This window comes from Pholis gunnellus (assembly GCF_910591455.1).
Source record: "Pholis gunnellus genome assembly, chromosome: 4".
NCBI lineage: Eukaryota > Metazoa > Chordata > Actinopteri > Perciformes > Pholidae > Pholis > Pholis gunnellus.
The window spans coordinates 6,560,384-6,573,476 of NC_136530.1; the positions used below are offsets into that span (position 1 = coordinate 6,560,384).

Genomic DNA, 13,093 nt, shown 5'->3' on the forward strand with positions numbered 1-13,093 from the left:
AAGCAAATGTCTGGACTCACGTCTCACATAACCTGACAGGGAGACAGTAGAGGGGCACATTCACCACACACACACACACACACACACACACACACACACACACACACACACGTCCAATTTCACTTGAGGAACACGTTCACAAAACTTATTGCAGAGTACAGTTCAGGTCAAACCAACACACACTTGCATACTTTGCTATTGTAGTATATTATTCACTACTCATTCGCCCCCCCCCCCCCCCCCAACTACTGCTCCATTGGTTTAGTCTATAAAGGCAATCACAACACATTAACAGTTTACATCGTACACATATCTGCTCATAGTTCAGGATACTGGCGCAGATAGGCACATAGGTCCAATAGGGAAGAGTCCAAATCAGGAAGATTTCTGGTCCATGAAATGCTTCTGGAAAATGTTGGTAGTGTGTTCTCTGATCTGGTGCTGTTTGGTTTTGAGTATCAATTGTATATTTCTCTTAAACTCACGATAATGCTGTATCAAAATTACTCAAGCATGAGAGAATTCAAGGCATCTATATGTTTTTCAAGCAGGTTTTTTTTTTTTTCTACATGGTTCATCCGTCAGTCCGGTCAGCTCTGCACAAAAGTGTTTGGGTTTTTTTTTTTTCTTTGAAATGGAACGACCTGCGATGGGAGCGCTGCCCACATGCACAGCGGAGCCCTTCAGTGTGTGCAGCTCAGCTGACTGTAGACGTGCTCTAAGATCTGACAGTAGGCCTGATCTTTGGGAGCGTGGCAACTCAGAGAGCCCTGAGGAGGAAGAAGAGAGAACGTTGTACAAGTTAGGTGGGATGGCTCACAACGCAGGAGGCTGTATGAAGTCCTGAATGAGTGCCAGGATCACCGTCGCTTGTTCTCTGTCCAGGTCAAATCCATTTTGTGATTTCAGGTCTTCTGTTAATCACCCTACCTTGATCTTGTCCATCATGGTCGTATCAGGACACCAAAACTGGCTGAACTGGACGATGTCGGGAGCGGTCCTGTAGTAGTCAACCAGCAGCATCTGTGGTGGAAATAAACACCTTTTATAATGATTTACAGTATATTTATGAAAAAGGCTTCATGCCGATTTGAGTTTCTCCGCAGTATTTTAGTGTTTTAGTATCTGTACCATCTCATTAAGAACATCGCTGGTGAGAAAGTTGTCCTGTACGTAGGTGACTTCTACAGCCACTGGGATGCCGTGGTCATTAGGCCGTTGCTGCAGGAAGGCAAGTGATGCATACGTTAAGAAGAAGCCCGAGTGTCTAAATTAACAGTATCAGAAAAGACCAAACTAAGTAAGGAAGCTGTGAAATAAGAAGGGGAGTAGTCCTCACCTCTGGTGGTGGTACGACCCAGAAGGGGGTTATTGTGGACGCCACGCCTTGGTTGCCGTGATAATAAGGTCCTGAAAAGAGAAAAGAAAGTTGAGCGCTTGGAGGCCTGATGGTCAGAAGGTTTGATGAGACAACCACAGTTCATGATAATGATGATGCCTTCACATGCCGTGGTAAATACTGGATGTTGCTGATTTAGAGTCTCCACATAAATGTCTCTTTATGGCATTTATTACAATATGGCTACAATCATTGTGGAGCAGTTTCTGATGTTATTTTTCTTCTTCTTTCATTCATTACTCACTTCTCTCTTTTTTTTTACCTTATTTTCTTGCAAATAGTAGTGCAGTAAAAATGTTTTATTATTATTATTATCTTCACTTTACCCCATCACCTTATTCCAGTGCAACTCGTGGGTCACTATTTCTGACACTTTTTGTAATTACTATGCATATATTGTAGATGGATCCTCTGTATCTCCTGCTTTGTCATGTATGTAGTATTATTTCAGCAATATATTAATATTTAATTTCCTTGCATGAGATTAATAAAGTGGCATTTAAAAAAAACTGTTTTCACAGCTCCATGTGGAAGAGATGTTAACAAATAATTGTTTCCTTATCTATCACGTCAATACAGTCCCGCACTGTGTGTAAAGGCAGACACGTACCACAGATGATGCCCAGACAGGGCTGGAAGCCGTTGTTTGAACCCTGCAGCCTCAGCTGGTGGTCCATCTGGGAGTCGATGTCCTGCAGCGACGGCAGGGCCGGACCTCGCGGGTGACTGTGGTACCAGCCCACCAACGACAGCCCACGCATGAACAGGTTCTGACAGATCTGGAGTCCACATGACAAGATGCTGATTAGAAAAAAAACTCTCCTTTAATGTTGTTTCACTCCAGTAAAAGTGATTTAGTATAGAAATAGACAAAGCAAACTAGATCGATTCTAATTATAAAACCTTAAATTGTACTTTGCAGCTGAATTTTGTTCCAGTTTGGCTTTTAACTGCAAAGTTGCCATTTTTTTTTGCATATATTTTCCATATTCTGATACTGATCCACTTTTATATTTTCAAATAAATGTATGTTGCTATGAAGTAGCAAATCTGAGGAAAAGGACACTACTTTGAGATTTGATATTAAAGCTGCAGTGTGTAGGATTTGGAGGCATCTAGCTGTGAGGTTGCAGGTTGCAACCAACTCAAACTTCTCCCGTGTGCAAAGCGTTTAGCAGAACTACAGTGGCCGACATGAAAACCCAAATGGCCCAATCTAGAGCCAGTGTTTGGTTTGTCCATTCTGGGCTACTGTAGAAACATGGCAGCCGGCTCTGTGAAGAGGACCTTCTCCGTATGTATTTATAATCAGCTAATTCTAAAGGTAGTTCTAAATTTTACCCTTAAGAAAACACACTTATCAACATTATATTCCATTTCTGCAAAACGATCCCCCTAAATGTTACACACTGTACCTTTAAGGTCTTTATTCCAGGACCGTTCGGTCAGTGCTGGTAATCTAGAAACACTTTTGTAGAGCTGGAACTTCATTTTTTTAATTAAGTTTAAACTCAAAGATTGTTAACAGAAACAAACTAGTAATCAAACCTAACTTAACAGCAGAAACGCAAAAATATTTGGGGTTAACACACTCGGCACTGCAGTCAGTGTTAACTTCCCAGTGATGGAAATTCAAGAGCCGGTTCTTTTGTTTCTGGCTTTAGGAAAGACAGATGCATGTTGACAAGTGCCGGCTGCTGAAGCGTCCTGTGGCAACAGAGGGACCTTGTGATTTTTTTTTTGAATGGGTGTCATTCAGCTTCATCCTTTCTGGAGCATACATGCTGTTCGTGCAGACTAGTCATTCACTGTTGGTATGTCAGTGTGTTACCTCTTCCTCAACAGCAGAAGCAGAGTCTCTGTCTGCCAGACGGGTCCGACAGGGGAAAGCCCTTAAGACTGTGAGGACTGAAATACACCGACCACAGAGAGATGGGGGTTAAAGATGGCCTTAACCTCACACTCCTGTATATTTCTTGCAGTTACTTTCTTATCTTACTCACGTTGTGTATTCGTATCCCATCGTCCTCCGAGGTATCCCACCACCTCGCTGGTGGTCAGGTGACAGTGGAAGTCCTGATGAGGATAAATCAGCAGGAAACCTGGTCCATTAACTGTTCTGCAGTACTCAATCACCCCGTTTTTAGATATGGTTGTTACTCACCATTAGCAGCAGTACATTACTGGACACGGCTACATTGAAAGGCTGGAATCTGTTGATGGCTGAGAAGGCCGACAGCTCCACGAGTGTGTGTGGATCTCTGAGGATAACAGTTACAGTCTATCACCCTTGTGATCACATAAAGCTTCATTGATCTTTCAGTACAAAAGTCAGTACCTGGCAGCATCCCTGGTTCCCAAGGTGCAGTATCTGACAGGGATTCTCTCTCGGTCAGATCTCCGTGAAACCATCAAATCTGTAAGATGGACATTAGTTTTACTGTTTGTTAAAACAGTAAAAAAAAAAAAAAAATCCTGATGAGAAGAGAATTACTACCATTTAATCCAGGTTTGTTGTTCTTGTTCTTCTCGTCTGCCTGTACAGCTGTCTTCCCTTCCTCTTCATCCTCATCATCGTCCTCCTCACTCACCAGGCTCTGGCATCACCAGGAATAAACACGATGTAAGACATTGGATGGTGTAGATACGGTGATACATACAGTACAACAGAATGACTTGAGTCTTTAAAGTCTTTCGTCCTTAAAACGAGTAAAAACAAGAATATTTCTAGAATATTTCATGTTTCCAATCAACTTGTTTCAAGTATTCTCTAAAATCAAGTTAAATTGTTTTAATTATTTATTCAAGAGCAGCAACCTCTTATTTCTTGAACCACATTTATTATAATTGGAAACACTCATTCTATCTGCAGATAGTTTGTACTTGTTTTAAGAAAATGTGTTTTATAGGAATTATGTATAGAAGTGAAATGACTTAATAACATGAGAAGAAAAGACATGTCTGCATCCTTTCACCTCTTCACGCCTCTAAAATTACTTTCAGATGAAACAGTCTGAGAAGTCAACCTGCTCACAGCTCATGACCACACTGAGGGCTTAACCATGTGAGAATTTTTTTTTTTTTTACATTAACAAAGCAATGTTCTTTTGCCTTTTTCCAATTCCCTCGTCCTTCTCTCACAAATAGCCCAGTCTCCTTACTGAACCATGAACTAACTGTCCAACTTTACGCTCTGGAAGAATCTGCCACCTCATTGTGTTTTATACAGAACAGTTTAAACGCTTCATCTTATTTGGGCTTCATCATTCCTTCCTTGAACCTGAAACAACTCCGTTTTCTTGGCACTTAAACGTAAGAAGAAAAAAAAGCTGTCTGGAGGCAGCTTTTGGTCTCTTCATTATTAAAATCAAAATGTGGGTGTTTGACCTCGACACGCTTTAAACTTGCTACTGCTCATGGTAGTATTTTTGCCTCAGATATTTGAGGCTATACACCGACCATAGTAAGAAAAATAAAAAAGTTCTGTTCTGCTCTCACCATGTCTGCGCTGGGTTGGTACTTGTGCAGCCAGGTGGTTTTGTACTGGACCAGCTTCTGCCCCCGGTAGCGTACAGACGCCCAGCCACAGCCAGACTTCTTGGCTGGGTTGACCAGACGTTTGCAGTGTGTTGCCCAGGCACTGGGGGAGTTGAAGATCTGGCCCGTCTCCACCCACCTGATTTTCCCATCATTCAACAGGTCTCCTACAAAGTTCTTACCCTGAGGGAGCAGAGCGGAAAGACATTTTTAAACCAAACAAGACGTGTGTGCTGGTTCGCTCCTTTTAAAAAGCCACTACTTAGTGCGATTCATGGCCAGTGTATCATGTCAGGTTACATGAATAACAAGTGCAACCTCACGTGACTCAACACTTGCATAAATAATGACTAACGATATTCTTACTGTGCCCAGCTGTGAAGTGTGTTATTACCAGGTAGTGGATTGCTAGCACGCCGTCCCCCGGCTCCACCAGGCCATCCTTGAGCAGCACTCTCAGGGTGATGCCTCTCCGGGTCAGCAGCGAGCCTCGGCCAGAGCTGGACCGCAGGTCTGCCTCCTCTCCTCCACTCAGCTCCTCCTCGTCCTCCTCTCCTCCATCCTCCACCACCTGTGGAGAGCTGGGTGGCTCTGAGCCTGAGAACACACACACACACACACACACACACACACACACATAAACATCTATGGATCCTAATGTGCTCAGGTCTGCTAGAGTGGCATGTGGGTGTAATGCTAATGTTAAAAGCCATAACCCGTGGCATGTTGTGGTGCATGTCCATGATGTTTTCTCATCAAACAGCCTCTTGTGAAAAGTCATATCACTCAAAGGCTTCCTAATTAGCCACAGCACCTGGCTACCAGTTTAACATCTGTATAGCAAAGCTACATCAGGAACAAAGCCAATGCAAATGGGCATTATTTTAATTATAATGACTTTATAATGAAAGCTCCACTGTAATGGCAGCCAGCATCATTCATAATTGCAGTATGCTAAAATGATAGCGGCCCCATATCATGGTAAAAGAATCTCAAGGGGCCAAAATAGGCAAAAGATAATCTAAATTGGCATTTCATTAATTACGGCTAAGCTATGCGCCTGGCCTTTTGTTTCCACCTCCCATTAGAGCATGGCTCTCTCTCCGCAAGAAGAGGCCTGCCCCCCCACCACCCCCCTCACCACCACCACCACCACCACCACCTCTGTTAATTTCCCTCAGAATTACAATTAAACCCTTCTTTCTTTATTCTCACCCATGTCTCTGAAAGCGACGGAGAGCGCCTTTAAATCCCACTCGGTCAAAAAGCGGCTCCTTTTCCGGGCACTTGAGGCTGTGCAAAGGGGGGTTGAGCTCCGGGCAGATCTCACAGATACACTTCGCCACACTAGCTCCGGCTATTATTCAAAAACATAAAATGAAGGCGTCTGTGGCTCTGCAGTGTAGTTTCCTTGTTGTGTTGCTTTAATGTCAGTTCCCCTCCCCTTTCTTTCTCCCTCTCCCCGTCCTTGTCACTCTCCCTGTGTTCTTCTGAACGGCAGTCCGACGCGCCATGCCGGTCTATCTGCCATTATTCTCACATTCATAAGACTCAAAAATACCACACTGTCATTAATAATGTAAAATAATCAGCTAGGGTGGCCGGAAATGTCCCGAATGCTATTAACATGTAAACAATGTAGCGATTAATCTGCGTTTCCTCCGGAAAGATGAAGTGTCGCTCCGTGCGCGAGAGCCAGCCGCTATTTTGGCATTTAGGCAGATTAAAAGAGTGCATCCTGGAGATTATAGTGTCTTTATAGATAAGACGCACTGCACGGTAGCCGAGACTGGTGGTTTGTGTGGTGTTATAATACGACGCTACCTCGTATTTTACTATGTTGTACTGAGGTTTTCTTCACTACACCGAGATGTTCCTTCTTTATCTCCGGAAAAGAAGAAGCGCATTTACCGGGAAGCAGCCTGCGGAGGGCAGCAAACCTCCAGCAGAGTGTCTTAACTGGGTTAAATTCATGTTTCTTCCACCTGGTGGTTAAACAGCCCTCTGTTCACTCGACAGGAAACAAGCGCATGGGTTTGACTCTCAAAATAGGCCTTACGTTCAGCTGTAATGTGGTAATAATGTGGTAGTGGAAAGTAAGTACGCTCATTTACTAAAGTACTAATTGGATGTACTTCTACGTGGTGTACTTTTTCTACTCCAGTAGCCTACATTTGAGAGGAAAATCCAATTTCTGTTTAACATATGTTTGACAGATTGGCCTATGCCTACTGGTTTATTTTCACAGTATGACTGTAGCTACAATAATCCTATGTTTTATATTTAAAGATGTAACAACATGGCTGGATTAACCCGTTATTGGACCTGGGGCAAACCCATTAACAACAGTTAAAATCTCAAGTGAAGAGTTTAGATGCAGTGTGACACAGGTTCATTCAGAGATTCAAATCTTAGGAATTAACAGGCCTGCTGTGCTCACACACACACACGTGCACACACACACACACACACACACACACAGTGGATGCACCTCAGCTGTTCTCTTCAAGTAGGTATTGAATGTTAAAAGAAGCACAGCCATCAGTACTCTAAACTTTAGGGACTTATTGCCAGAAGATGCAGACATTTTCCATTAAAATTGGCTATTTTGTGTAATGAGTATTTTCATGCTCGTACTTTTGTACTTTTGTTTGTACTTTTACTACAGTAAAAATTTGAATTCAGGACTTTTACTTATTATACAGTATTTCTGACCTATGGTGTTGCTCTTTTTGGGTAAAAGATCTCAGTACTTCTTCCACCATGACTGTCTTACACTTTTATTATCTTTAAGACAAACTAGTTGCTCATCAGTGATCAAATAATTGTGAATCAACGGGAGAAGATGCTGTGCGATAAGTGACAGCTCGGCCATTGGAATGTTTAATGATTGCTATAAATCATGGGTCATCATTGTATTTACCCAGTCAAACTGACGTATGTTTGTCAGTCTTAATTTAATGTTCAGCACATTATGGCATCCTGAGGTTTGTCCCTTATTGCATCGTATAGTTAGTTTAAACTCATTAGGTGTTGTATCCATTTCTAGTCTTACTGGAGTGGGATGTTTGGCTTAGTGTGTGTCTATGACCTTTGACCTTTGTCGGGAATCTTTACCACCATGAACACGGCCAATGTTAGGCTACATGAGATGGAACTCTCACTGTCGGCCATGTTGGATAAACGAAAGGGTTAAAACCTTCATGCATTCTTTGATATGTGAGTGGTTCCAGGTTGTCCAGGCGCACAGATTAGAAGGCCGTGTCTCAATTTTTTGAGATATGCTTGTTTTTTTTTAATACCACGGGAGTCAAAGACTAAACTTATTTACACACGACAGCCTAGCAACAGCAACAACACTTGTCCTCCCTAAACATGTTTCTTCTCTCCCCATTTTTTAAGGGTCAATGCAACCTTCAGTGTTTCCAGGCTGTCCAGTTGCACAGATTAGAAGACCTTGGAGGTTCTCAATATCTTGAGATATGTTTGTGGTTCTGACATGATTTTCTGTGTTTAGAACAGAAGACATGAAAGCTCAAACGAGGTTCCGGGCTCATACTTTTAATGAAATACATTTATTTTAAGACAACAAAGAACTTTTAAAATTGTTTTTATTAATCATTTGTAATAATACAGTCATGTTGTAAAAGTACATCTTATTTTGAAAAGGACTTTAAAAGGATATATAAAAAACAAATAAAACTGTAAAAATGGCACAAAAAATATACATATATGAAATTGTCATCATAGATTCTTTTAATTAAGTTTTCTTAAAAATGTGAAATTTAAATGAAATTGTTTTAAGTTTTACAGTAGACTGCATACATATCTTTTAATTGATCTATCATATCTTTTAATTTAGTTTGTTTATTTTCTTTTATATAGAATGTGCAGACAGAATCTCATGAGGTTTAACACAATGCATTCCCTGACTCTACCCTCCACCCTTTGTTTATTGATGTGGTCAAACGTTAGTTGTATATGTGTGAGCTTGGTGAAAAACCCTTTATATAGTTAAAGTTATAAAGGATATTCATGAGTATAAATCATCCTTGTCCCTATTCTCTTTGCCTTAGATCCCAGAGGAAACTAATCTGTCGAGTAGTGAGGACGAACCACCACCTGGTAGGAGAACAGCTCTGAGGGGCATGAATAGATTTGTTCCCCGCTGCTTGGAATAAACACAAGATTCTCACCATCACCAGCACTAAATTCCTCAACGTGGAACACGTAACTTCCTTTGCACATAACAACGAGCCTATTGCTGTGACGAATGCGTCCCTCCATCTCACTGGGCAAATCTCTGTTCTTTTCCTTAACCTTCAAACTTACAGCTGGCAAAGAAGGACACGTGATACTTTCACTTGAGCAATCTGCATCACTGATGTATACCCTTGTTTTCCAGCTCATTTTGCTAAAAGCAAAATAGGCACTGTTATGTACCGGTGTTTGGAAATCAGATGTCAGACTATTGATGTGCTGGCCATTAAGACTGTAGGACCCGAAATCCTTGTAAGCTTTGACGATGTGGTAGCCGAGGGTGAAGCTCCACGGCGTGCCAGTGTAAATCCTGGGTGTGTAGACACTTTGTCCTTCCCTCAGGTCATTGAGCAGCGTCGCGTAGGGGAGAGCATTAAACTGGAACCCCTGCAACTGGCTGGCATGGTACTGTGAGCCGTCAAGTGTGTATAAGTCCTCAGCTGGTATCAGTGGGAAACGGATGAGCTTCAGAAGGATCTCAGGAATAGACGTGTTGTGTTGGGCGGCCGCCCATCTCTCCAGTCCATTCAGGACGACGGTTTCATTATGCACCACGAGGTCTGAGCGAGACAGAAGAGCTTTGACCAGATCGAATGCAAGATCCGTCCAGACTGGGGAATGGATCAGGGCCTCGCAGTTCCACGCAAGGTAGCGAAGACAAACCCCCTGTAGCGCCTCATCGCCCGTATGAACTGTATACTCATAGAAAGAGATCTGAGTCTGGAAAGTGGGATCCTCTGGAAGAAACAGTCTGAAAAGATTTGCAGCCTCATTCTGAACTTCTGTCAGTCCCCAGTCGAATGCCATCATGAGAATGCAATGGGCAGAAGATCGGTTGAGTTTGATCTTTCTTGTGTAGAAGTATCTGAAATGTAAACATTTTCATAAGCATGTTTCAGCTAACTCTTATTCAGTGCGAGTTGTGCAGGTTTACTATGACAGTGCAGGGGGGCAGTTTAAAAGTCACACGTTTGCTTTTACCTGACAAAGTTGTTGGCGTGCTGACTGCAGTTGGAGGCGGCCTCGATGCTGAGGTTGCTGAAGTCCGGCTGTGACGTTTTGAGGAGTGAGTTCATAGAGAGGATGAGGCTGTGAGCACAGATTGTCTCAAAAGTGTTGTTGTGCTCCGCCACTGTAATGTTCAAGTCGCAGTCACGTCCACTGTCAAACAGCTCCCCCAGCTGATGAGAGAGGCCTGCGTCGTGGTCCATATCGTACTCTTGTCTTACCGGTAGATACCCGTCGAGTTGTTCGGGCTCTAATGGAGATCAATATTGGCGCAGTGAGTGGTTTTGCTGTGAAGAGAAATTTGCGGCTATCTATACTACTTGAATCAACATCGGTTGCCTTACCATTTTGGCATTTAACCCCAGCATCTTCAGAGTGACCACAGTTATGAACATCCCATCCACGAAAGTCACACTGGAGCAGGCTCTTCTCTGTTCCACTACAGTCTAACTCATCCATCCAGATGTTGCCATACCCTAACAAAAAAAAAACACAATCACAGAGTAAAAACAGTCACTTGCACTAAAAAAATGTATAAATTAAAGGTTACAGGTTTTTATCGTAAGTGTCAAATTAAGCTTAATTACCTTCGCCAAACGATAGAACTTCTGCTGCACCAGGGAAATGTAACTGGCGACACACTACATTAGCGTCATTCATGTCCCATTCATCGTCGCACACAGTCCCCCAAACTCCATCATGAAAGATCTCCACTCGGCCCTCAGATTTATGTTGACCACCAGCCAGCCTAACAGAACCTTCCTCATCACCTAAAGAAACATGTGATGTAATTAGTGTCATTTGTTTGGTTATTAAAATAGACAGAAAATGATGAGATGCCTGTCATACAATGACATGAGCTCAGGTTTATATTTAGAGTAAAGCTCTAAATAATATATATATATATATATATATATATATATATATATATATACATATATACACACACACACACACACACAAATGTTGTCTGCCTTCATGAACTATCAACTACTTTCATTTACACAACAAGGCTCGATAACCAGTTGAAAGTGAATAGATCCAAATTTTGTCAGTTACATTCTTTATGTATGTGATTAAAATAGGAATATTTTTGTGAAAATACAGTGAATATTTATTACAAAATGATGAGTGATTTAGTTATCTTACTTTTATTGCTATTGAGAATATCGTTTATTCACTCAAGAAGATAAGCCAGTGAACATTCATATTTATTTGTCTCATGGGTGGCGGTGATGCATTGAAGAGAGGAAGGCTGGGAAGTTTCTCGGGGAAAAGTTGTTTTTTGTCCACTCTTTAAGTAAGATACAATAAGATAATCCTTTATTGGTCCCACAGTGGGGAAATTTGCTAAACTGGGATTAAACGTAAAAAAACCAACAGTAAACATATGTTATACAGCTCCACATGATAAGAACAATTTACTCACCAACAGACAAGCTGATGAAAAGAATGCAGGATAATAAGAAAGTATTTTCTTTCATTTTGATTGCAGTGCACTGGGGAAAGAAGGACAACAAGCAACATCGCTACGTTTCTGGATTCAAGCTCGATGGTCATGAATATTTGTTCAATAGTGACCAAGTTATTCTTCTTTTTAAAAATAAGAACGAACTTACCAGAACTCAAAACGAGGTGAACTGAAGAAAGGCCTCTCATCAAAGAACTGAATAGTGAAACTTAAATAGCAGATATTTTCCAGGAATCACCACCCACAAAAGGGGTGTTTCCCAGGAAAACAGTTGAAATGTGATGCCACATGTCTGTCTGTCTGTCTGTCTGTCTGTCTGTCTGTCTGTCTGTCTGTCTGTCTGTCTGTCTGTCTGTCTAAGAACTGTCCACGGAAAATATAGAATAACTAATCAGGTACCAATTGAAGGTACTTCAGCTTTACTTGCTCATTTCCATTTACTGCTACTTTATACTATTCCACTACAATTCAGTGCCAAATATTGTACTTTTTACATTTATTTCATAACTTTAGTTACTTTGCAGATTCAGATTAATAATACAAAATATAACTGTATTAAATTGGGTAAAGATTTTATTTGAAGATAGATTGTATTGATCTTTTGTGAAATTCACAAGCTACCAGTATAAATAAATAAGCAACCTTTACCAACTGCATTAAAGCATGCATCAATAATACTAAATCAATTATATCAATGATACTTTTACTTGTAAAAGAGCATTTCTAGGCTATTGTATTTGTACTTTTACTTAAGTAAATTTCAGTAAAGTTACTTCTTCCACCACTTCATTGAAATATTGTACAAGATGCACTGGAAGATGAGATAAATATAGCATATCTATGACGTTATAAGATAAGATAAAATAAGATAATCCTTTATTAGTCCCGCAGTGGGGAAATTGACAGGATTACAGCAGCTTAGTGGATATTGCAAACAAGAGACATAGTAAAAAACAAGTATTATAAATAAGTAAAGAATATTTAATAGGTAAAAAAGTAAAAACTCCACAATAACTAAAATATTATATATACAGACAATGTTTGAATTGCACAGTGTATTTATAATGCACAGATGTTTAGTGTTGTTAGTGTTGTATAGGCTATTTACTCCTTTATTCCTTACACAACAAATAATGCAGGCTACATTAAGAATGTAAATTTGGAAAGAAATACTTAAATAAGTATGAGTATACTTTAAAAATAGATCGGTATCAGTCCCCATCAATACTTGAGCCACCCAGCAGGAGACTGTGAGGGCGTTGCTAAGCAGCTGCTATAAACAAAGCTGGAGGGAGAGGGCAAGGAGCAAATCAAGCTCTGTGAAAAATAACTACTTTTGAAGACAGAAATTCAGTTAGTTATAGCTTTTGTAACAAACCACTTGTACAGCAGCGACAGTCTGGACTCCAGACTATAGT

General features: G+C 41.0%; 2 protein-coding genes across 2 annotated transcripts; both read right to left on the reverse strand.

Annotated features, from left to right (window-relative positions):
- Nucleotides 1–254: 254 nt before the first annotated feature.
- Nucleotides 255–6,155, reverse strand: mpnd (MPN domain containing; the record flags this gene model as incomplete). Its single annotated transcript, XM_079157852.1, has 13 exons — nt 255–770; nt 931–1,023; nt 1,132–1,221; nt 1,340–1,410; nt 2,010–2,178; nt 3,231–3,307; nt 3,403–3,475; nt 3,564–3,660; nt 3,738–3,816; nt 3,897–3,996; nt 4,898–5,119; nt 5,331–5,533; nt 6,152–6,155. The coding sequence occupies 13 exons, from the start codon at nt 6,153–6,155 to the stop codon at nt 684–686; spliced, it is 1,365 nt and encodes a 454-aa protein (XP_079013978.1). The 3' UTR covers nt 255–683.
- Nucleotides 6,156–8,577: 2,422 nt separating this feature from the next.
- LOC306694583 (galectin-3-binding protein B-like) lies at nt 8,578–11,854 on the reverse strand. Its single transcript, XM_079157490.1, has 6 exons — nt 11,824–11,854; nt 11,634–11,703; nt 10,792–10,974; nt 10,549–10,680; nt 10,178–10,454; nt 8,578–10,061 (listed from the first exon to the last, which is right to left on the reverse strand). Exons 2-6 carry the CDS (start codon nt 11,686–11,688, stop codon nt 9,026–9,028), a joined length of 1,683 nt encoding a protein of 560 aa, XP_079013616.1. The 5' UTR covers nt 11,689–11,703; nt 11,824–11,854; the 3' UTR covers nt 8,578–9,025.
- Between the last annotated feature and the right edge of the window lie 1,239 nt (nt 11,855–13,093).